This window comes from Physeter macrocephalus, chromosome 20 (assembly GCF_002837175.3).
Source record: "Physeter macrocephalus isolate SW-GA chromosome 20, ASM283717v5, whole genome shotgun sequence".
NCBI lineage: Eukaryota > Metazoa > Chordata > Mammalia > Artiodactyla > Physeteridae > Physeter > Physeter macrocephalus.
The window spans coordinates 108,605,917-108,629,894 of NC_041233.1; the positions used below are offsets into that span (position 1 = coordinate 108,605,917).

The 23,978-nt window shown below is 47.6% G+C and overlaps 1 protein-coding gene and 1 long non-coding RNA gene across 9 annotated transcripts in view; one reads left to right on the forward strand and one right to left on the reverse strand.

The window, feature by feature from the left end:
- The window catches only part of CDKN2AIP (CDKN2A interacting protein), an 11,073-nt gene extending 9,255 nt beyond the window's left edge, over positions 1 to 1,818 (reverse strand). Inside the window, exons 1-3 of one of the 2 annotated variants that reach the window (XM_024117366.3) lie at positions 1,371 to 1,818; positions 840 to 939; positions 131 to 214 (exon numbers count right to left, since the gene is read on the reverse strand). In XM_024117366.3, the coding sequence (XP_023973134.1) occupies positions 206 to 214; positions 840 to 939; positions 1,371 to 1,642 (381 nt within the window). In that variant the 5' untranslated portion in view covers positions 1,643 to 1,818 and the 3' untranslated portion in view covers positions 131 to 205. Of the gene's footprint in view, positions 1 to 130; positions 215 to 808; positions 940 to 1,370 lie in introns of those variants that run through there. The other variant, XM_024117368.3, reaches the window with a different exon arrangement.
- Positions 1 to 23,978, forward strand: part of LOC112062586 (uncharacterized) — a 42,327-nt gene that overhangs the window by 6,110 nt on the left and 12,239 nt on the right. For 2 of the 7 annotated variants that reach the window (XR_003677471.2, XR_008616202.1), the window contains exons 1-2: positions 2,117 to 2,376; positions 4,528 to 4,683. This is a non-coding gene — a long non-coding RNA (uncharacterized lncRNA). Of the gene's footprint in view, positions 1 to 1,546; positions 1,619 to 2,116; positions 2,409 to 4,527; positions 4,684 to 13,550; positions 15,594 to 23,978 lie in introns of those variants that run through there. The other 5 variants (XR_008616200.1, XR_003677474.2, XR_003677472.2 and 2 more) reach the window with 5 other exon arrangements.

A 23,978-nucleotide genomic window follows, 5' to 3' on the forward strand; every position in this document is an offset into this window, starting at 1 on the left:
TCACTTGTGGAGCTATTCTGACTCAGGGTGCCAGAGCTCCGAGCTGAGTTCCCACTACTCTCCGATTTGGTAGTTGACCCCGAACACGCTGAACTGCTTTCCTGCTGAGCTGATGCACGTTCTGTTTTGGCAGGAATTTTCACATGATCTTGCTCAACCGCAGAACTGTTTTTTCCTTCTATGGCTCGTTTTTTTGTTGGCTCTTCTACCCCTTCTGAAAAACACGAAAACAAGTATGTGACTAAGCCTACCTCATACATATCAGCTGAAGATTTACAAGATAGATAGTCATATTAAAATAAAGGCACAAGGTGAAAACATTTCAAGATTTGTACATTCTTTAAAAAGTGTGGAATAACGTCATTAATTTCTTACAACAGCGTTGACCAACATCAATAATCTTTTTATTTTTAAAATTTTTTGTTATTTTTTTTTCTGTTTTTTGGCTGCCCCACAGGGCATGTGGGTCTTAGTTCCCCGACTAGGGCTCGAACCCGTGCCCCCTGCAGTGGAAGCACGGTGTCTTAACCACTGGACCGCCAGGGAAGTCCCCTCAACAATTTCTAACATTAAAAAATCAACAGCATAGACAATATTTCACACTTCAAAATCTCACAGCAGTCAAAGGAAACTATCAAATTCAAAGCCTAAAACACAGAGACACATAATTTAGGTTTAACATTCCAATTTGGTTAATAACATTATAAAAATTCTAATTTGTTAAAAACTTAGTAATAACGATAATTCCTAATTACATCAAATTTAAGTTCTAAACTCCTATGTATGTTCACATCTATGATCTGCTAACCATTGCTACTCGATATCCCTCTTTTCTTCACCTTGGCAACCAGTTCGTCTCTTGTTGTATGGATTGGAGCATCTGTCACTTTGATGCCTTCAGCCATACTAAGTATTTTATCCATAACTTTTTGAGGGTACCTGAAAAAAGGAAGGGAAAGACACTTTATAAAGTGTTTTTGCTAAGCTGCCACCTCGGGTACGAACACAGGCCACAGGAACTGCATTTCCTGGTTGTAATCAAGAAACGGAATCAACCGCCAGGAACTTTCTGTTTCCTGGAACGCCGTAAACAAACGCCCGGGGTCTGGGAGGCGGGGTCCCTACTTACAAACCTAATTTAGATTCAGCGCCCCTCTCCCCCAAGAGCGCTGTAAGCTCATCGCCAACAACTCCACCGCCAGCTCCCCACCCAACGGGGGAACTTCCAGACTGTTAACCACGGCAGAGATGCCCTTCTCGCCCTTAGAGGGCAGCCTGTCCCGCGGATTCCCGCGCTTCCACCACTTCCCCTCCCGCCGAAAGCTCCGGACAAAACCGCGAGAGCAGCTCAGGGACGCCGGCTCACTCACCGGCACCCGAGGAAGACGTGGTTGGCCCAGGCCATGGAAAAGGAGACGAGCTGCTGCAGCTGCCGACTGCGGGTCCCGCTCTCGGCGTCGGCGGCCTCCTCCGGGTGGGCGGAGGCAGCGCCGCCGGCGGGGGCCAGGTCCCCGGCGTTGCGGAGCAGGAACTCGCGCCGGTGGCGCCAGTGTTTGTCGGTCTCGCCGTCGGAGCGCAGCGTCTCCACCCAGGCGGCCACCCGCGGGTTCTGGCTCAGGTACTCCGACACCTCCTGCGCCATGTTGGGCCTGCGGCTCGCGGAAGTCGCGGTCGGACGCTGCGCCGAGGCTGGGGGCTGCGGGGCGAGCGGCCCTGTCACTGCGGCCTGCACCGGCGGCCCACCAGAGAACGCCCCTCGAGAGGCGCAAACACCAAACAACAGCGCCGGGAGCAGCTGAACCGCCCACTTCCGCCCGCCGCCGGCTCCTTCCCTTTTATAACCTCGCTGCAGCCGAGCGCCCGCTCGTCCTTCCGGCGCGAGCCGGCTCTCCCAGGATGCTTTGCGGCGCCCGAGACGCTGCGATGCTGCGGCCCCAGCGGCGGGGGTAGGGAGGCGGGGCGAGAGGAGGCGGGCGTGCGCCTGCCGCTCCGCCAGGGTGGGGCGCTATTGGGTTCGCCCCGGGCGCCTTCGGCTTCGGGGCCTGCCCCAGCGTTCCGAGTTGGCTTTGTGACGCCACGCGCTCCGGTCGCTTCCCTCCCGCGCCGGGCCCGCTGCTCCGGGGGACGGCGGAGGACAGCGGGCTGCGGGGCGACCGGACGGAGCAGGCCGAGTCCTCGCGTGCCGCGCGCGTCCCCGCGGACTCGAGCCGCCATCCGGCCGCGAGGTCTGGGCGCCTCGGCCCGAGGACGCTGGTTTCGAGCGGGGCCGAAGTAAACAAAGCTCGCCTCCATTTTTTCTGATAATGCAGAAAATCGAATGTAGACAAGCGAGGCTTTCTGAGGCCGTCCGGTCTCGGGGCATTTAGGAATGTGCAGGTGTATATTAGCTTAAAAGTATTATAATAAAGGTAAATGATAACGTTTAACCCAGTTCGATGTTGCCTTGTGGAGCCCAGTGTTTGAAACTACTCCTGACGCCTCAGACTTGGGTTTGGTTTCCGCAGTTCAACCCGGGCAGTACTGCTTCCTCTAGGGTGGATTTTTTGTCGTAACATTAAACGCAGCGCCAGTACCTTGGGTCTCCGTCGTATTTCCTTAAATTAACAAATTGTAACCCCTAGCTGGACGGATATCCAGGAGGCGGCTTGGAAAAGTGCATTTGTCTCCACGCCCCCAAACTTCCCCTCTTAGAGCTATATTTTTCTTTGCATTTTTTCCATTTTAGAATGTCCACACTTAAAACATAGCTGCCGGCTTACTTATTGTTATGTTTCCAATATTAGGTATTTGGGTATTTTATGATTAATAAAATTTAATAAGTTAAGTGATACTTGAAACTACTCCTGACGCCTCAGACTTGGGTTTGGTTTCCGCAGTTCAACCCGGGCAGTACTGCTTCCTCTAGGGTGGATTTTTTGTCGTAACATTAAACGCAGCGCCAGTACCTTGGGTCTCCGTCGTATTTCCTTAAATTAACAAATTGTAACCCCTAGCTGGACGGATATCCAGGAGGCGGCTTGGAAAAGTGCATTTGTCTCCACGCCCCCAAACTTCCCCTCTTAGAGCTATATTTTTCTTTGCTTTTTTTCCATTTTAGAATGTCCACACTTAAAACATAGCTGCCGGCTTACTTATTGTTATGTTTTCAATATTAGGTATTTGGGTATTTTATGATTAATAAAATTTAATAATAAGTTAAGTGATACTTATAATTTATCATTCTTGTCACATATAAGTGACAAGAATGATAAATTACGAAATAAAAAGAAATTTTCCTCTCACTAAATGTTTGTGGATTCTGATTTTAAAATAAATCAGAATAATCAAACAAGGAAAAAAAGGAATGGTCACTTAGATGGGATTAACAAAAAGCCAGGTAATTTATATACACGCTGGAACAAGCAAAATTCAACTATTATGTGAAAATAGTAGAGCCCATTTTCCTGTCGTGCCCAATGAAAGTGCATAAAAACAGAGGCACAGAGAAATTTTTTAAGCTTAGGATTTTGCTTCTAGTTTTGCTCTTCTTTCCTCTTTTTCCCCGAAACTTTAGAGGGGTGAAAAGATGTGGAAACCTGGCACTTTATTTATTTATTTTTTTAACATCTTTATTGGAGTATAATTGCTTTACAATGGTGTGTTAGTTTCTGCTGTATAACAAAGTGAATCAGCTATACATATACATATATCCCCATATCCCCTCCCTCTTGTGTATCCCTCCCACTCTCCCTATCCCACCCCTCTAGGTGGTCACAGAGCACCGAGCTGATCTCCCTGTGCTACGCGGCTGCTTCCCACTAGCTAGCTATTTCACATTTGGTAGTGTATATATGTCCATGCCACTCTCTCACTTCGTCCCAGCTCACCCTTCCCCATCCCCGTGTCCTCAAGTCCATTCTCTACGTCTGCCTCTATATTCCTGTCCTGCCCCTAGGTTTTTTCAGAACCATTTTTTTTTAGATTCCATATATATGTGTTAGCATACGGTATTCGTTTTTCTCTTTCTGACTTACTTCACTCTGTATGACAGTCTCTAGGTCCATCCACCTCACTACAAATAACTCAATTTCATTCCTTTCTATGGCTGAGTAATATTCCATTGTATATATGTACCACATCTTCTTTATTCATTCATCTGTCGATGGACCCTTAGGTTGCTTCCATGTCCTAAACCTGGCACTTTAAAAGACTGGAGAAATTTCATGGTTTTTCCTTTCATGAATTCTTTGGCGAGGGAAGGGGGAGGTAGCAAGTAAAAGAATCTAAGATTACGTACCTAGATGATATTTGTACATTTTAATCCAAGAATTTTCTCACTTTTTTTCTTTTTTCCCTGTATCCTTCCACCCACGGGCTTCACTGCCTTGAAGGGAGTGCAAATAGAGCCTGGATTTCAAAATTAATTGTTAAAGTTATCATAAAAGCATTATGGTCTGAAAGCCGGAGTATTTGTTATTTGCAAAAGCCAGCGGCTTTACTGAAAAGATGCATGTCTTTTTTTTTTTCTTTTCTTTTCTTTCTTAAAAGGTTGACTTTGCATATGAAGATTCGGGGAATAGACCACGGACCACAAAGTTAAGAATGATAGCATATATTCTACTAGAAAAAATAAACAACAAAAGCCTTCTCACCATATGCAGACAAATTCCCGGACTGGAGGGAGGGAGAATTCAGAGAGAAAAGGTGAGAAGGGAACTTGTGAAAATCAATGAGGGTTGGGCTGAGTGGGGAGGAGGAAGTGTTGGCTCTGCCTGGACCTTTGGGAGAAGATGGCCCACGAGTGCCCAGCGTGGGTTGGCCTTTATACGAGAAGAAATGAGCCGAGAGAAGGCCTTTTATAGCTCTGGTAATTAACTATACGACACCCTCCTCCTCCCCCAACACACACACACACACACACACACACACACACACACACACACACACACCCCTTGTCTCTCACAGACCTTAGAGGAATCCAGAAAGTTCCATAAAGAGAGAGAAGGCGAGGAATGCTGAAGTGGCCCCAGCCACCACGGTCCACATGAGGCTGAAGGGGTGGACCGTTCAGGTCCAAAAGGAGGAAGGCATCAGCTAGTTCTTAACAGGCCCGTGAGATCCAGGTGGAGCCGGATCAACAGGGGAGAGCCCTCAAGCTCTCATGCAAGGACCAGTATGTGCTGGGAGAAGGGATAGTTTGCTCCCGAGGGATCCCACAGGGAAGAAGGCCCAGAAGGAAAGAAGCACAGAGACCATGTTAGAATGATACCTAAGTCTCTCCTCCCACCACTGCCCCTGTCAGAGGAGAACAGAGACCTAATCAGCTGAGAACAATCCACCACCACTCCCAAAACTGAGGTTTAGGCCCCAAGTGACTGAATTCTCAATATCACGAGATTAGGTTTTCCCCTCCAAGTGGAAACCAATTTATTAAAACTGCTGCTACATGTATCTGAAGAAATCCAATAAAAATTCCATTGGCAGGCTGGCCTTTCTGGAGAATGGCTTCCCCAAGGAGCAACCTGAAGGGGGTGGCCCTGCTCCTGAAAGGGATTCTAGAAGCCCCAGAGGATCAAGGAAACACTTGGGAGGAAGGTCTGCATGTGGAGTACGGAGGTTTGTGTAGAGCGAATGCTCTAGTCAATGTCATGGCCAAGGTTATGGCTTGACTTGTGAGCATTATAGTGAAGGGAAAATTTTTACATAAAGCAATGAATGAGGTCACAAATCAGTCATATCACAGTGGTGATAAGACGTGTGTCCTGAAAGTCGAAGATGAGGATGTTTTAAGAAGGGAATGGTCCCCTGTATCAGAAACTGTAGTGAAAATTAATAAAGAGAAACTTCATTTAAACTGGAGTGGGGAGGCCAGAAGGGAGAGCTCTCATGCCCTACCACTCAGGGTCAGTTGTAGACCCAAAAGGAAGAGAGGTACCTTAGCATCTCCAACAGGAAGAAGGCAAGTACTTTACTATCCAGCAGGAGGATGAATTTCTCCTCGCCCTGCAACAGCCTAGCCAATGAGAGGCTGTCACAATCAGCCAATGAAAAACCAGTACACTTCAAACTCCCAGTTTCCTCCAATGGACTCTTTGTTTATGATAGCTCCTCCCAACTGTCTCCTCTTCTGTGAAACAGCCCTCCTCTCCTTTAGTCTGTGGACTTGCCTATTGTTTCCATGGGTTTGCATGTTCTGAATTGCAATTCTTTGCTGTTCCCGAGTAAACCCATTTTGCTGGGAAAGCAACTGGCTGTTTTATTGTTTTAGGTGACCAGTGTGGAGAAATCAAGTAAGAGGAATACTAGTATTCATGGATTTAGAGACGGGAACCATTGGCTAGCTTAGCAAAAGTAGTTTTGGTGGTGTGATAGAGGTAGACCCAAATAGTGGAGTAACTTCAGAAGATATTTGGCTGTGAAGGAGAGAAGAGAGAGGAAGCTGGAGAGAGACATGGGGTCCAGGCAGCTTTTAAATTTAAGATGGGAGTAGCTTGAGCACGTGTACCTGCTGATTGGGAGGAGTTAAAAGGGGGCAGGTTTGAGGATACTGAAGAAAAGGCGGGTAAAGGAAAATTTGTGAAGAAGTCAGAGGTCCTGGGCTCCAACACGCAGCAGGAGAGGTTAACCTCAGGTAGATGGAGAGACACTTCCTCCATTTTAAAAGGGAAAAAAACAGGTTTGTAAGTTTGGAGATGGGAAGTTGAGATGGAGTCTGTGTGATGGAGTAGAGAGTGCTTGAAATGGACATTTTAGAGAACAGGGGAGCAAGCTGCTTGGATATCAGAGTTTAAGTTCTGGACATTTAAAAAAAATTATAAATTATACATGCACACAAAAATGAAATGTTTAAAGAGAATTGAAAGGCATGAAATGAAAGTGAAAGTCTCCCTCTCTTCTCAGCCTGGTCCCTCTCTACAGATACCATCATTAATGTCAGTTTCTGTTTCTGTTTCTTTGGGTGGCTGTTTTCATAACTCCAGATTATATTACTTTGTTTTTTGTTTTTTTGGGTATTTTTGGCCGTGCTGCGTGGTATATGGGATCTTAGTTCCCTGACCAGGGATCGAAACCACACCCCCTGCATTGGAAGTGTCGAGTCTTAACCACCAAGGATGTCCCTATGCTTATGTTTTTATTTCTTGATTTTTCAGTGTTAAGCATTTTATTTCACTTCCGAACGTGAAAGATGGTAAATCCCTATCACTTACACTACCCCTTACCTCTCCCAATTTTTTTGTTATATGTTTAGTGTTCTTCTGTTGGTCACCTGCCATAAGTTTAAATATTTAATCTGTTTGTTTGTTTTTTTGTGGTACGCGGGCCTCTCACTGCTGTGGCCTCTCCCGTTGCGGAGCACAGGCTCCGGACGCGCAGGCTCAGCGGCCATGGCTCACGGGCCCAGCCGCTCCGTGGCATGTGGGGTCCTCCCGGACCGGGGCACGAACCCGCGTCCCCTGCATCGGCAGGCGGACTCGCAACCACTGCGCCACCAGGGAAGCCCTAAATATTTAATCTTTAATTTCTTAATCTATCAACTTTAGACAGTTAGCTCTTGATTTCCACATCGTATAAGAAAATTCTGGGGCAGAGACCATATGGCAGGTATTTGGACATTCAAAAAAATCTGGCTTTAAGAGAAAATCTAACCCCTAGTGGTGAACTGGCAGCGGGTGGAGAATTCTAAAGTGTTCCTACTTACCTGCAGGGTTTGTGCCATTTTGTTTTTACGTTAAGCCTTAACATTAATAAATGTTAATAAATGTGTTTGCTGCTCTGAGAATTAAATAGGATTGTGAAGTGACATCTTTCAGGGGGGTTAGTTTCTAAAAATCAGCATATAAAATGAAAGTCAGATAAGATATGATAACGCTCTACCTTCTTTTCCTGTGGCAAGCAATAGGCTCAATTTTAGAAAGGCCCCTTGGGCATCTACTGATGTGAAGAAGTAGGGAACCATGGGCTTTCTCTACAGGTTCACAAATTCTAGTTTGATTACTTTCAGTTGCAAGTGACAAACAAATTATGATTTAAAATGGCTTCTGCTTAAAAATAAAAAAGAAAGGGAATTTATTGGCTATATTACTGATAATCCAGGGAGTAGACTTTGGGGATCCAGGCACTCAAACAATATCATCAGGAATCCTGTTTCTCTTCATCTCTAGACTTTGCTTTCTCTGCATTACCCTCAATCTCAGGTAAGCTCTTCTTACATGATGGCAAGATGGTTCCCAGCAGCCCATAGCATATACATTCTCCATATCTCAGCAACTGCTTTGAAAAGGGAGCTTATCTTTCCTGATAGTTTCTGTCATTGTCCTGAGGTTCTGTTGGGAATCCTTTGGTTCTGTTGAGTCACGTATTTATCCCTCAAATAAACAGTCTAGCCAGGGATGTGAAATATTCTGATTGTACAGGTCTGAGTCATGCGTCCCCCCTAAGAGTAATAAAACATCTGAGTAGGGCCAATATCACATAAGAGAAATAACAAAATCAGTAAATAAAGAATTTACACTCAAAAAAGTGGGAGTAACAGCCCTATGCACAGTAGGATCACCAAATGCCAGAAAAGATTTTAAAGAAAGGATGATAGTAATGAGTTTCAAATGGCACAAGATAATTCTCCTGTGGGAAGCCCTCTTATCAGATGACTTCCTTTCCTCCACATCTTAGCCAAAGTGATAAAATCTTTTTATAACAATTATTATATTTCCTTACAGAATATTATATAGATCCTTCCTGAAAACAATTCCATCTTTTTAGTCTTCATGTTCCTCCAAATACCAATAAGATGAAGTTATTATTATCTGTACTTTCCCATCCTTTTGTGAAAGTTTCGCTTATGCTTATCCCTAGATTTAAATCTAGGAGTGAGATACAGGTAGAGATCAGACAAGAGTTGGTACTTGAAGAAACACAGTTCAAGTTCCCATAAAATAATAAACTTGATTCTCGCTCTTCAGAATCATGGACAGTTAGCACTGGAAGGGGACCTTAAGATTGTGTTTATTTTATAGATGAGGCAACTGAGGGTCAGAGTGGTTAAGTGATTGCCTGAGGTCAAACAACTGGTTAATGGAAAAGCAAGAATGAGAAACCAAGGAAAAGAGTCAGTCTATTGACTTGTGGTCTAGACGCTGTCCTGTGTCACATATTGCTCCTTGGTGAAGTGTAATAAATTTTGATTAACTCACAAGGTGTAGTGGCTGCAAAAGAAATAGGAACTGACCCAACCCTTGTTCAGTCCAGGCACTAAGATATGACAGCAGTAATCCACATAATTATTGGGCAATTTGAAAACTAGAACAGGAAGCATTGAAACGTGCGTTTCATTGTGTCCAGGGCTCCAATGCATGAATGTGTGATTGCCTTGAAACTGTGGGCAGGAGAGGAAGTAGAAAGTTACATTCCTGGAGGGACTGAGGGAGCCAGAGGAGAGGACAGAACATCGCCTACCTTAGTGGTTAAGAGCAACCGTTTGGGAGTCAGAGATTTCTGGGGTTGAATTCCGGCTCCATTATATATCACCACTGCGGCCTTGGGCAAATTGTTTAACCTCTGCAAGTCTTTTTTTTTTTTTTAAGATTTTTATTATTTATTTATTTATTTATTTTTAATTTTTTTTTTTGCGGTACGCGGGCCTCTCACTGCTGTGGCCTCTCCCGCTGCGGAGCACAGGCTCCGGACGCGCAGGCTCAGCGGCCATGACTCACGGGCCCAGCCGCTCCGCGGCACGTGGGATCTTCCCGGACCGGGGCACGAACCTGCGTCCCCTGCATCGGCAGGCGGATTCTCAACCACTGCGCCACCAGGGAAGCCCTAAGATGTTTTTGATGTGGACCTTTTTTTTTTTTTTTAAGTCTTTATTGAATTTGTTACAATACTGCTTCTGTTTTATGTTTTGGTTTTTTGGCCCTGAGGCATGTGGGAATTTCGCTCCCCCACCAGGGATTGAACCCACACCCCCTGCAGTGGAAGGCGAAGTCTTAACCACTGGATGCCAGGGAAGTCCCTGTTTTCTTAATTTTTTTTTTTTTTGTGGTACGCGGGCCTCTCACTGTCGCGGCCCCACCCCCACCCCGTTGCGGAGCACAGGCTCTGGACGCGCAGGCCCAGCGGCCACGGCTCATGGGCCCAGCCGCTCCGCGGCACATGGGATCATCCCGGACCGGGGCACGAACCCGTGTCCCCTGCATCGGCAGGCGGACCCCCAACCATTGCGCCATCAGGGAAGCCCTTCTTAATTTTAAAACAGGAATAATGGTACCTATGAATTGTAAGGAATAAATGAGATAACATTTATAAAGAGAATAAGTCAGTACCTGGTCCATAGCTTATATTCAATAAATGAACTTTAGAAACAGATTTTAGGTTTTACTTGGTAATGATGGAGTTGTAATAATTGGTTTTTTGGTTTATGCCAATAATATCTTTGCAAATGAACCGAATTCACTGGAGACAAACCTCAGTCCACAAACTCAAAGTGTGCAAAAAAAAAGTAACTATTTTTCTATGATTAAACCCATTTTCTATTTTAAGGACCTATTCCACCAAGTAGTAGAACTTAATTCCAGTCCATTTAGGATTTGGGGTATGCTTTCAAGGGAGATTACATACTGTTGCAGCACAGGGGCTGGAGGTGGGAAGTCAAGATGAGGAGTTCCCAGGCATCCTTCGAAATATCCATCTTTCCTATCAGTTTCTGGTCCATGTATGCCCGTGTAAGTCACTGCTTCATCCTCCCCTTCCGTATGGCAAGGCCTCTTTAGGTCAGAGGACTCTCCTTTCTAGATTCACACCTCTCTCAGGCATGGGGAGACGTTCCATTGCTTGTCGGACCACGCTGGGGGATGCTGATTCTCTATAAGGCTATCTCAGGTCCACTTGACCAGACATGTCGTGCAGTCACTTCTAGTCTACTCCTCCACGCCATGTTGCGAGGAAGGGCTGCTCTGGATATCTTGCAGCTTCCCTGGGTTCTGCTGGGAATGAAGTATTGTTGCAGGAAGGGGGACCCCTTCCAGGGCTTGAGAGCAGGCTCTTGCCTAACACTCGGAAATGAATTGTCCAAGGAGACACACGTGCTGACAAAGCTGGAGACTTTATCGGAAAGGGCCGCGGGGGTGGAGAGCAGCAGGGTGAGGGAACCCAGGAGGACTGCTCTGCCACGTGGCTCGCAGTCGCGGGTTTTATGGTGATGGCTTAGTTTCCAGGTTGTCTCTGGCCAATCATTCTGACTCAGGGTCCTTTCTGGTGGCGCACGCACCGCTCAGCCAAGATGGATTCCAGCAAGAAGGATTCTGGGTGGTTGGTAGGACATATGGACTGGCGTCTCCTTTCGACCTTTCCCAAATTCTTCCGGTTGGTGGTGGCTTGTTAGTTCCGTGTTCCTTACCAGGAACTCCTGTCGTAAAGTAACTCATGCAAATGGTTACTGTGGTGCCTGGCCAGGGTGGGCGGTGTCAGTCAGTGTTTCCCCTAACAGTATGGCTCACCTTGCTCAAGGACCCCCAAGGCCTACTGGGGTTTTCATCATCCTTCCCTCCTCTCCCTGTTCTGCCTTCAGGGTAAGGGTAGGCAGGACATGGGGCCCCTTCTTGGGGAAACATACCAGCAACCCAATTTTCTTGGTTCCCTCCCTTTCAAGTGCTCCTTTACTGTGAAGAATTTCTTATCTGGATATCAGGTAGCCTGGTTCTTTATCTATCCTTGAAACCTTGTTATTTTTATTCTGCACTACTTGGATTTTTGACCCGTGAAAGTCAAGACTTAGCCTCTTTTGCCTTCTACATTCTGCTGCATCTTGCAAAAGGCAGGGACCACAGCTGACCCTCATCTCAAACTGGCCAAATGGTTATAAAAGTCAGTGCCACCTCTGGAACTCCTGAGGAAAATGGGGAAAGGAAGCATCTTTAGCTGTATCTACCAAGACCCTCCGCAGGTATTAATGTTAGAGACTAATGTTTATTATTTAATAAGCAATTTCTTTAACCTCATTGAGTAAGTAGAGTAGGCTTGTGAAAATTTTGCGTAAGGAAATTATTCTCATAAGGAATATCTGGGTTGATGGAGTCATTCCTTCATTCTTTCATTCTGGCAAGTACTTATTAACTCCCTACCAAGGGTCACACCAATGAGACAAATGTTATAAAATATAATGGGGGAAAAATAAAGCCGAGGGGCAGAAAAGTGTTCAGCAAGTGGTCTGAACAGAAAGAACGCGCTGAAAGCCTTTGATGGGCTACCAAAGGCAACACTGAAAAATCCCATCTTCTTCTCCTCTTCCCTTCTATGCAAGTGTTGGTTGAATATGGATGAGTTTTTTAAAACCTCAATTAATTTTAAGGAAGGAAACAAAGTAAGTGTTTTTCTTCTCACCAGGGAAGGCAATTTTGATGTCGAACACCTCATTGATAGCAGTAATACCATGTAGTTAATTTTGAAGATGGGAACAAAAGTGTTTTCATTCTCACTAGGGAAGGCAGTCTTAAACACCTCATTGAGGGTAGTACTGCCAGGCTCATTTGGGACTTGATAATAGCTCCTCTTGACAAGACAATACCGATGGCAGGGTGAAACCTACCAATATTTAGACAAGTTTTCACCTCCACCTACCAGCAAAGGCACATTTTTCTCTACTTCCTGAAAGGAGTGTTTGAGTGCAGTGCAATCCAATTATTTTTACAATGCCAAGTCCTATGGACATGAATTCAGGAGCTTACTCCATTGATTTCAGTGGGGCTTGGTGTGGTAAAACTGATTCTGCGGGGCTTTGATACGGAGTGAAGAGAGTGGGGGAATTTTTATTCACATTTATTTATTTTTCCAAGCTCGAGCTTAAGAGGCTCAGAATGCTCCTTTTTTCACTGCCTTATGAAACTAGAACTAGTAAACAGGAAGGGAAGAGAACGTAGTTCTATTACCTCCATGGCCATGAATTTGCTCATTTTTGTGCGGGGTATCTGATTCCGTTTTTCGGTAAACACGTGACTGGAATTAGTTGAAGGCTTCAGCTTAGAGTTACAAGAGGAGCTTGAAGTGCTGGACTGTCTGGCAGCTCGAAGTAGATATATCGTTGCCTCCGTGGCTCTGGACCTACTGTTGCTTTTGGTTGTTTTGAAAGACAGGGATAGGGGCTTCCCTGGTGGTGCAGTGGTTGGGAATCTGCCTGCCAATGCAGGGGACACGGGTTCGAGTCCTGGTCTGGGAAGATCCCGCATGCCGCGGAGCAACTAAGCCCGTGAGCCAAAACTACTGAGCCTGCGCTCCGCAGCAAGAGAGGCCGCGACAGTGAGAGGCCCGCGCACCGCGATGAAGAGTGGCCCCCGCTCGCCGCAGCTGGAGAAAGCCTGGCACAGAAACGAAGACCCAACCCAGCCATAAATAAATAAATAAATAAATTAAAAAAAAAAAAAAGAAAGACAGGGATCATTATACTCTAGTTATTGGTTCCGAGAGCGGAGATATAATAGACCCATTTTTTAAAAATGGGAGAATTACTTCAATTCTCTTATGACATCGTGGAATTCTATTACTGGCAGACTCTATGGTTGATGCTGTTTCTTCATTTTCAGGAACTTTGGGAATGATTAGGAAACAGGCTCAGAGAGGCCCTTGAGCACTTGCTTTCCAGGCCAGGCTTCTTTCTACCAGCCCTGGTTTCAAGAAGAGAAGAAGTTAGCCTCTCGCCACATGAAGCCCCTGAGTCAGACACAAAAAAACCATCACTTCCAAGGAACCCGTTGATTTATAGTAAACCTCACGTGGGGGCTATGCAGTGCCTGAAAAGGCGAGGAGAAACTGGAGACCTACACACAACACAATGCAAACAGCCTTGGGAGGGCTTCCCTGGTGGCACCGTGGTTAAGCATCCGCCTGCCAATGCAGGGGACACAGGTTCGAGCCCTGGTCCTGGAAGATCCCACATGCCGCGGAGCTGCTAAGCCCGTGTGCCACAACTAGTGAGCCTGCACGCTAGAGCCCAGGAGCCACAACTACTGAGCCCACGTGCCTAGAGCCCATGCTCCGCAACAAGAGGAGCCACCGTGATGAGAAGCCCGCGCACCACAATGAAGAGTAGCCCCTGCTCGCTGCAACTAGAGAAAGCCCACACGCAGCAACGAGGACCCAATGCAACCAAAAATAAATTAATTAATTAAAAACAAAAAAGAGCCTTGGCAACTGCAGAGCAGCATGTCTGTTTGGAGTGACAGCGGCCACCTAACATGTGATTCCCTTCCCGGCTCCCAGCGGCCTGGCATGGAAAACACCCTCCCCCCCGAGTTTCCAGAACGGTGCCCACATGGCCCAGTGGGGAGAGTGGAGTGGCGCCTGGGAGCTCTGCTGTAACCCTTCCTTTGGGGGACTTTTCTATTTACGAATTAATTTCATCCTTGCCAAGGCATTCTTGAGCCTTGTCTGTAAGCAAGACATAGGTTCCGAATGTACTAAGGGAAATTTTTTTATAAAGGAAACATGGTCAAGCAATAAGATAATGTTGCCTAAGGGTTCTGTACTGAAATCTTCCAAAAACAAAAGCACTCTAGAAATATAAAGCATGTCATTCTATTTATTTTATTGCAGAATAATACATATGATAGTGCATTCGCTTTGACCATGCCATTTTTCTCTGGGTGCAGTGATCTCTCTCCCAATACAGCTGAGAACGAGCTTCAGTAACTTCAAATGTGGATATAATTTTTCTGTGAACTCTCACGTTACGGCTTCTAGAACCCACTCCTGGATGTTTCAGTTTCCTCTGGGGTAGCCAGACTTTCATCCCTTCCTTGTGCTTGCCGGGCTCTCAGGGATCCAGGGAAGTTGCTGATTGCTCCAGGCTTCAGTTCTTTATGCACTTCAGTCAGTCCACTTGGCACTCCACTTGCTGCTTCCTTTGAAGCCTGGTAGATTCCTGTCTGGCAGCCAGTGCCAGGGCCCCAGCGTGTAAGAAGCCCGAAGCAGGAGTGTAGAGGAATCACGTCACCCAGTGAAGCACCCTCCAAAGCGCAGGTTGGGGCTCACCCCATCTCTCCTGGTCTTTCTCACCATTCTGGATTCAGCTGGCTGGAAGGGCAGTGAGGCGAGAGCTATGTACTCCTAGGGGATTGCACTCAAATCTACTGACTGCGTCCTGAGCCCCCGAGGAGTTAAGAAAGCCTCAAACCTGCTCCTGAAGGCTGAGAAAGCTACTGTTCCTAGTCCAGACCCCACAGGGCCCTTTGTCTTAAGACAAGAGAATTTCTTCTCCTTGGGGGGTCCCACTCCACAGCCCAGCCCTGCACTTTTTCTCTTCTGCCCGTGGAAACCCAGGGGCAGCCTTCACTCCCAGGCTTCAGGGCACAGCAAAGGGTAAGGAAGCTTTGGCCAAAATGGCCTCTGACCTCCCAGGGGAATTCTTCTAAGGACAAAGGCTACCAATATCTTTAGATTGTCCATGAGACGCTCATCTTGGAGCTGCTGTGATAATGGACATGGGAGACGGCTTTCGGGGAAAGGGACTAATTTGTAGCATCTAATGACAAAGAATAAAGAAAGAAAAGCCAAAGCTTTTTTTCTTCATCTGGAATTTGGAGAGATTGGGCCCGAGACCCCTGAGGTCCTTCTCTAAGGTCGTAGGATTCTAGGTCTAGCTCTGTTGGTGGAAGGGAGGTCTATTTGGTGTGGGAGGGTGGTAAAGGAACTGGCTTTGAGTGGTCATTGAACTCACCGTCTTAGTCTAAATGACCTTTGATAAGTGTCAGATGGGCTTGTGTATGCGATAGAAGGGAGTTTTTCATGTAAATACATAGAAATTCTGAAATGAGTTTCCTCAAGCCTCCCAGATTTTATTTCAATAATGTCAATTAAAAACCTTCCCCAGATATCCCTACACATAATTCATCATTTCCTTTTTTCACTCTGTTTTTTTTTTTTTAATTTTTGGCGGCGTTGGGTCTTTGTTGTGGTGCGCGGGCTTCTTTTGTGGCGGAGCACGGACTCTAGGTGCGTGGCCTTCAGTAGTTGTGGCTCACTGGCTTAGTAGTTGTGGCTGGCGGGCTCTAGAGCGCAGGCTCAGTAGTTGTGGTGCACGGGCTTAGTTGCTCCGCGGCATGTGGGATCTTCCCGGACCGGGGCACGAACCCGTGTCCCCTGCATCAGCAGGCGGACTCTCAACCACCGCGCCACCAGGGAAGCCCAGAACATACATTTTTAAAATGTATACAGAATACTTATAAATACCAAATGGATACTCCAGGTGCTTTAGGAGTCCAAAGGTGACAGAGATACTAGGGCGCCTTGGAGATGGGGTCTAGATCTGCACCTTGAAGGCAAGTGCGGTCTTGGAGCAGAGCAAGGGGAGACAGTGGGCAGAGGCTCAGAGCGAGGAAGCCAATGGGGACGTGACGGGGACGATGAGTGGACCTACCACGAACCTGCCCTTAGACCTCGAGCGAGTTACTGACCCTTCCCGAGCCCCGCTTCCCTCCCGTGTACCACCTCACAGGGCTGTCGTGAGGATAAGATGAGATAGTCCACACGAATCTCGCAGTATAGTGCCCAGCACTTTGTGAATGTTCGATAAATATTTCTACTGTTAATAACACAGACTTTTGCAGGTGAAGGGTTGATAAGTAACAGTGCCATGTTTATCTGGCCCTTCTGATCTCAGGATTTCAAAGATCGTTAGACACATACCTAACAGCAGATAAGATTTTTCTCTCTCTTCTACATAGGACGTTGGAGGCTAAGTCAACAGGCAGTAGTAGAACCAAGAATACAGTCTAGGTCACATGCTTTAGAGCTGAGAAGGGATGTCACAGATGCATTAATGTGGTGGTTTTCAAACTTGAGTGTGCGTAAAAATCACAGGAGAAAATTTCTCAAAGTGCACATACCTGAGCAGCACCCAGAGATGATTCTGGTTTAGAAAATCTGGGCGTGGGCTCTGGATTCTGAGTTTTTTGTTTTTTTTCTTTTTGTGGTATGCGGGTCTCCCTCTGTTGTGGCCTCTCCCATTGCGGAGCACAGGCTCCGGACGCGCAGGCGCAGCGGCCATGGCTCACGGTCCCAGCTGCTCCGCGGCACGTGGGATCCTCCCGGACCGGGGCGCGAACCCGGTTCCCCTGCTTCGGCAGGCGGACGCGCAACCGCTGCGCCACCAGGGAAGCCCTGGATTCTGAGTTTTAAACTAGGCTCTCTGGAGGCACGTCTACCACACTTTGAGAAATACTGGTCTAGTGAAGAGTCAGAACAAAGCTGGGCCTTCTATTTGGGGCTTGGCCCCTGCTTGACCAAGAGTGGCGTCTCCAGGCCTTTTATCCAGTGACAAAATATACATAATTTATACCACAAAAGTTTGCCTTTTTTTTTTTTTTTGGCTGCCCGGGGTCTTATTTGCAGCATGCAGGATCTTTAGTTGCAGCATGTGGGCTCTTAGTTGCAGCATGCAGGATCTTTAGTTGTAGCATGTGGGCTCTTAGTTGCAGCACGCAGGATCTTTAGTTGTGGCACGTGGGATCTAGTTCCCTGACCAGGGATCAAACGCAGGCCCCCTACATTGGGAGCACGGAGTCTTAACTACTGGACCCCCAGGGAAATCCCCCAAATTTTGTCTTCTGGGGGGGGAAAGGCGTGCCAGAGTACAGACTCAAGCGTCTTAGGCCCACTCAAGTTTATTAATGAAGCCAAACTGATGTCTCCTTAGGGTGAAGCTGGTCCCTGTGGGGCAAGACAGGAAGTAACCTTTCAGCTGCTCCTGCCGGGATCCCGGATCCTGGGTCATGTTGTAAGCCAGCGGTCCCCAACCTTTTTGGCACCAGGGACCGGTTTCATGGAAGACCAGTTTTCCCCGGACCGGGGCAGGGTTGGGGTGATGGTCCAGGCGGTGATGCGAGCGATGGGGCGGCCGATGAAGCTGCGCTCACTCCCCTGCCGCTTACCTCCTGCTGGGCAGCCTGGCGGTACCGGCCCGCGGCCGGCCGGGGTGGGGACCGTGTTGTAGAAGGCTTGGAACGGCAGGTGCGGGGCTGAGCCCGCCTCTTCCAGCTGCCGGCGGCTTCTGGCGTCCCTGGGCATCACTCCCATTGCAGCCTCCATTTTCACCTCACTTCTCCTCTGCGTATCTCCTAAAATTGCATAACTATCATTGTGGCTTTTAAAATATACACTGTAATCTATGATACCATAAGTCTAAAAAGAAAACGTCTATACTCTTATTTTTCAAAAATGTCTTCCGAGTGAACTTGAGAATCTTGAATTTAAGTCTCATTTTTGTCAAGGTCCACTATCATCACCAACACCCACTACCACGTCACCTCATCTGAGATGATGAGTAAAAGCCAGTACATGTAGAAATTAATTTGGGAAGAACGGCCATATCCCGATGTTGTGTCTTCTCATCCAGAAAGAGGATATGTCTTTTGATTTGGATTGGACCTTCATTTACATTTCAGCCTTCTCTTTCCTCCCACCCTCGGACAGGCGTAGGGAGGGGATCAAAAAAACGGTGCTCGGCCCGGTCAAGGCAACACTGCATCCCCTTTTGCTGCAGGTGAAGGGTGAACCAGCCCGACCGTCTTTCTGCTTGGGGAGGCTTCCCCGATGCTCAGTTCCCGACCACCCTTGCTCAGCAGGCCCATTCTCTCCCAAGGCCAGTGACGGAAGGATCTCCCCACCCTTGTCCACCCTAGAACTCTAGCCAAAGAGGGCATTCGGGGTGTACCGCAAAGGGAACGGTGCATATGAAACTTTGGCTTGGGATCCATTCGTTCCATTTTTCATTCTTGCTCCATATGCTTTTGCTAGCATTTTATTTAGCATGTGTGCACCCATTGTAAGTGATGCTGGTCTTGTGTGTGTGCACGTGGCAAGATATTTGTCAGATGTGGGCGCCAGGGTGCTGTTGATTTCAAGAAGTGAACTGGAAAGCTTTCTTCTCTTCCTGTGCGTTGGAGCAAAAAGCGAAAAGCGGGGACTGGTAATCATAACCACCTGAGCCGGCCTCAGGGAGCGCTGTGCAAGAGCGGCGCAGAAAACGAGCAATTAGAAGTACTGCTTGGGGGGTGGTCTTTTGCACCGGCAGGCAGATCATTCTGTTTCCCGATGTTTGCTGTACGGAACAGGTTGCGTCTCTACCTTCCCAGCCGGTTCAGGGAGTGAACTGACCCCACAGCATGCTTGTCAGAGTTTCACAGGATCCTCCAGTCTGTGTCAGCGCTGCGCTCGGGAACACAGAGGGGCGCGGAGGGCTGCATGGACACCGGGCCTCACAGCCCTTGGGATCGTTTCACTTGCCAAGGCCGAGGGGAGTGAGTGGGGTTCTGGAACACAGCAGCAGCGTCTGCATGTGTGGAGGGCAGAGTCGTGCTGCACAAGGGCAGGGTTTCCCTGTTGGCCTTAAAAATGATGTTCGCCGTTGGTCTTTTTAATAATAATAATTTTAAAAAGGCCATAAGACACAGGGAGATTGAACTGTAGTCTAATTTTCTTGATCTTTGTAGGAGAGGAGGTTTTGTTGGAGAGGTGTTCTCACCAGCAGGTTGATGGGCTGCTGCAGTCAGTAGCTCCATTTTGAAGCGGACTGGAAGGTAATAAAAACCTCGTCCTGTTTTATAGTTAGTTCCACACATGCCTGCTGGATGGACTAGGTGCTGTGTGCTGGCGGCGTGAGGAGAATGACGGAGAGTGGGAACCCCAGGCGACGTGTTAGGGACACTGGTCACTCTCTTTTCCACTAGAACCTGATTTTATATATATTTATGAAATAATTATATGCATTATATATACTTTACATAAAATATATGTCTTATGTATTATACATAATGTGAAAAATACATATGAAAAAGAGAGGAAGTGCCATTTCATTTAATGACCACTGTTCATTTCAATATATGGACATTTAAACTAACTGACATAAAAGTCTTTCCTTGTAAATTTCACCTCGGGGTTTACGAATGAAAGGCCATTCTGACATGGTTCTAAAGGACCAGATGAAGATTTAAAATCAGATTATAATGTGGCTGGAATAATACTGACGCAGAAAAAATTGCTTTTTGGCAGGTGGTCCCACAGGTTTGTGATTAGACCTAAAAATTCCAGGCCAGCAAGCCGTGCCTAGGAGCCCCCCTCCCTGGATCTCCGTGAAGAATGACCTGCTTCTCTGAGATTCCACCTTCCCTGAAGCTTAGAGATGCTCACAGCAAAGGGAACTGAGAAAGGAGTAGAGGTGAAAGTAGGCAAAGGCGGTGTCCTGGAAGCCAAGGGAAGAAAACTTCCAAGGAAGACAGAAAGAACTGGGTCTGCTGCTGATGGTGGGTCAAGGAGAATGAGGCCGGAGGACTGACCGTTGGGTTTAACGGCCAGTGGGGAGGTCGCTGATGATCCTGAGCGGACCAGATGAACGTATGAACATAACCGAATGCAGACAGGCAGAGGGAAGGGGCAGATCACATGGTACCACGTCCCTGGCTGCTGTCCTAGACTTGTCAATCACAGCATTCTCCGTGCTCTCTGTTCTCTTCCAAAACACAGCTCTACCTGTGCAGACCCAGGCTAGACCCTCGCACATGGTGGTCTTATTCAGCGCCATACGATAGGCTAACCACTGGCCTGGGAGGGGAGCCTGACACAGAAGGCCCTGCCAATGCCTATCACATTCCCTTTCTGAAATATGCGAGGTAGGCTGATCTCAGGAGAATCTGAAGCTGAGAGACTGCACAAGGGGAGGCTGTGAGGTAGGAAGGCCATGCTGGACCACTAGTGGGCTCAAGTTTCAAAACAGGCGGAACACGTGATCATGGAGCTGAATTTATGGCCTAGAAAACGGCATGCAGATCAGAGTGCAGGGGCTGCCTGGTAGCAGGAGAAGAAGCGAGAAGCCCCCCAAGCAGAAGCAGAGATGGGGAACGTGGCTGAGTCACGTCTCCGTGGGCACTGGAGTCAGACCCACAAAGCACCGCCCTGTTCCGAACCTCCCACCAGCCCGGTGCCTCCCCTGAGCCCCGCCCTTCCATCTCGTCGAGGCTCCTCCCCCGTCGCCGTGAAGGTCTGCGCGTGAAGCCCCTACCTGAGCTCACTTGAGTGCAATGAAGTAAACCAACAACACAGTGGGCGCTATTTTACTAAGTCAGGGTGTGATCTCAGCAAGATGTGCTCAGAGGGTCCTGAATTAAAGCAAAAGAACAGAAACAAAACAGGAAATAGGATTGATAGACCAGGCATCGGCATGTATTCAGAGCGTGGTAACAAAACAGGGGTCTTTCCAGGAGTCTAACAGGAAAGGGGTGCATCTCTCACTGAATTCTGCCTTCCTGGGCTTGACCGAGCCCGTGATGAAGTGAGGACAACACGAGGAAGGCCAGACTTTCACAGTGAAGTTCTGTTGTGTTGGAGAGACCCGAGGTAGGCGGCGTCCTTAAACTGGGAGCGCTGGGTGAGTTGGTCCCTTGCATTCCTGAGGCTCAGTAGCTGGGTCATATGCATTTGCTAAAGATATCCCAAGGTCACGAGACTTTGACTGAGGTGGTTATTTTTGTTGAGTTCAGTGGTCCAATTTGTCTTTTGCAATGGAATAGAGATTTGAGTGGGTTCTGTGAGTAACAGAGATGCAAGCACTGCCCCATCACCCCCACCCCAACCCCCTTGGGGAAGAGGAAGGAACTCAGAGTACTTGGCTGTGAGGTCTAGGGGAGGGGAAAAAAACCCAAAAACCCTTTTCCCTACCCTCTTAGATTCAGTGACTCAGGCCCGTGAATTAAGCTGACAAAAGACAGGTTAACAGGAGAAAATGCATACAGCTGAAAAACGATTTCCAATTTTACGTGCCCAAGGCTTCACAGAAAAGAAGTAAAAAACCCAAAGAAGTGGTTAGATTTGGGGGCTTATATACCATTTTAACAAAGGGAGATAAATTGTGAGGTGACTAGACAAAAGAAAGGGATTTGGGCTTTGAGGGATAATAAGTTGTGGGAAGGTGAACTAGGAAAGAAATGGAAGATAAGGGTTTGTTTTTTTTTTTTTTTGTGGTATGCGGGCTTCGCTCTGCTGCGGCCTCTCCCGTTGCGGAGCACAGGCTCCGGTCGCGCAGGCTCAGCGGCCATGGCTCACGGGCCCAGCCGCTCCGCGGCACGTGGGATCTTCCCGGACCAGGGCGCGAACCCCGTTCCCCTGCATCGGCAGGCGGACGGGCGCAACCACTGCGCCACCAGGGAAGCCCTGAAGATAAGGGTTTTTTTAGAAAGGTGGTTATGCAAACTCATCAGGGTGCTGGCCCTCTGTCTCCTGGGATAAAGGTTGCTCTCCTCATCCTGGTACAAGAGAGGGGGGACATTTATGTCACCATCACAAAGGGAAACCTACGCCCTGCTTTTGGGCAGTTAAGAGGAGGGCAGAGGGCTCTTCCCGTATTTGTTGATTCTCAACTTCGTTCTGCTCAAAATAGAGTGTCATATTTTTGGGTGGCATATTCTGAACCCTTGAGAGGAGTCCCTAAGGAGGCCAGACCCTACATTCAGAGGGCTGAGTGACAGTCTTTAGGGACCAGGCTGGCTTGGGCACAAAGTGCATCTTGGCAGTGACCCCTGATGGACCAAGGCTGGAGGCCCAACTTTGGTTTTTTGGACACTACAGATATGCCCGTGATTCTCGTGTGACCCTAGAGATGGGAGGAGACCCAAACATGACTGAGATTGAATTTCTCATCACACAGGCAAGTTGACTTAATATGACTTAGAAACTTCAAAATGTGGCATTTTTTAAATTTTACTACTTGTTTTCGAGTAAAATTCATAACCATTAGCTATATATTATCTCATTAAAACTCACAATAATCCTACGAAGTTGGTATTACTGTCATCACCATTTTGCAGGGGACATCAAGCCTTAAAGGGGTAAATAACTCAATTACTCACAGCTATTCAGGTGAAGCTGGGAACCACCTGGAAGGGACTGCCCCCCTCCATCCTACTTTGCATAATAATTGGTTATGGACCTTCCAGTTTTGAATTTGGCTAAGCCTTTATTTTGAAGTGGTTTCTCCTGAATTCCTTTACGAGAAATTGAATTCATTTCATAGCACTCACTGTATAGATCCACTTGGTCACCGCAGCTAGAAGGCAAGGTGCCTTGGTGGAGAACAGGGACGCTGTTTCCCCTACCGTAGGGCACAGAAAGACACTCAATTGTCACCCATTACACGCCACCAAACCCACTTGCTCTCAACCACGCAGGGAAGGGAAATTCTGGCTCAATGTTATTAAAAAACAAAACCTTAAAAGTCATGGAAACATCTATAAGAGAGTTCTTTGTAACAGTGGTAATCCGAACAGAAAAACCTTTGATAAGATCTCTGGGAGAGCGAAAGTAATTCTCCTCTCTCACTCTCTGAGTACGGATGGCTGCGGGTCAACCCAGAAACAAAATGACAGATTCCACCAGCATCAATGAGGCCCTAATCCTGGAGGAAGGAAGTGGGGTCCGGTTTCCACTGCTGCTATAAAAAAAAATCAGGGCTTTGTTTCTCAGGATTGCATTTCCAGTAGTTGTGACACACGGCGGTTTGCTTTGGCAGGAAAAACGCCTTCGTAACTCAAAGGGCTGTTTTAGCCGGAGCCGCGCTGAGCTCGCGGGATGTTCCTCCCTGAGGCCACTGGGTGGCGCTCGAGGAGCCGGGATGGCGGGTCCGAAGTGGGCAACACGCAGAGGTGACTCCGAGGAAGAGGAGTGAGGCCAACCCTCTTCCCAAAGCCATTTTCAGTGTGGACAGTCGCGGTTTTCTCCCTCTTCTATAAAGAAGGAATAAAAGCATATTGAGAAATGATGTTTTTACTTGGAAAAAAATGCTATTTTTACTGGTCTGTAAAAGACCATCGGCGTCAGAGCGTGCAAACGCAACGTCAAGGCCGGCGCCGGGCTCCACCCTCCCAGCTCCTTGCCAGCAGCCCCTCCTGTACGGAAAGAGCCGAGCGGGCTCGTGCACGCCCTTCCTCCTTGGTTAGGCCCTCGGGCCCCAGCATCTCCTCGTTGCT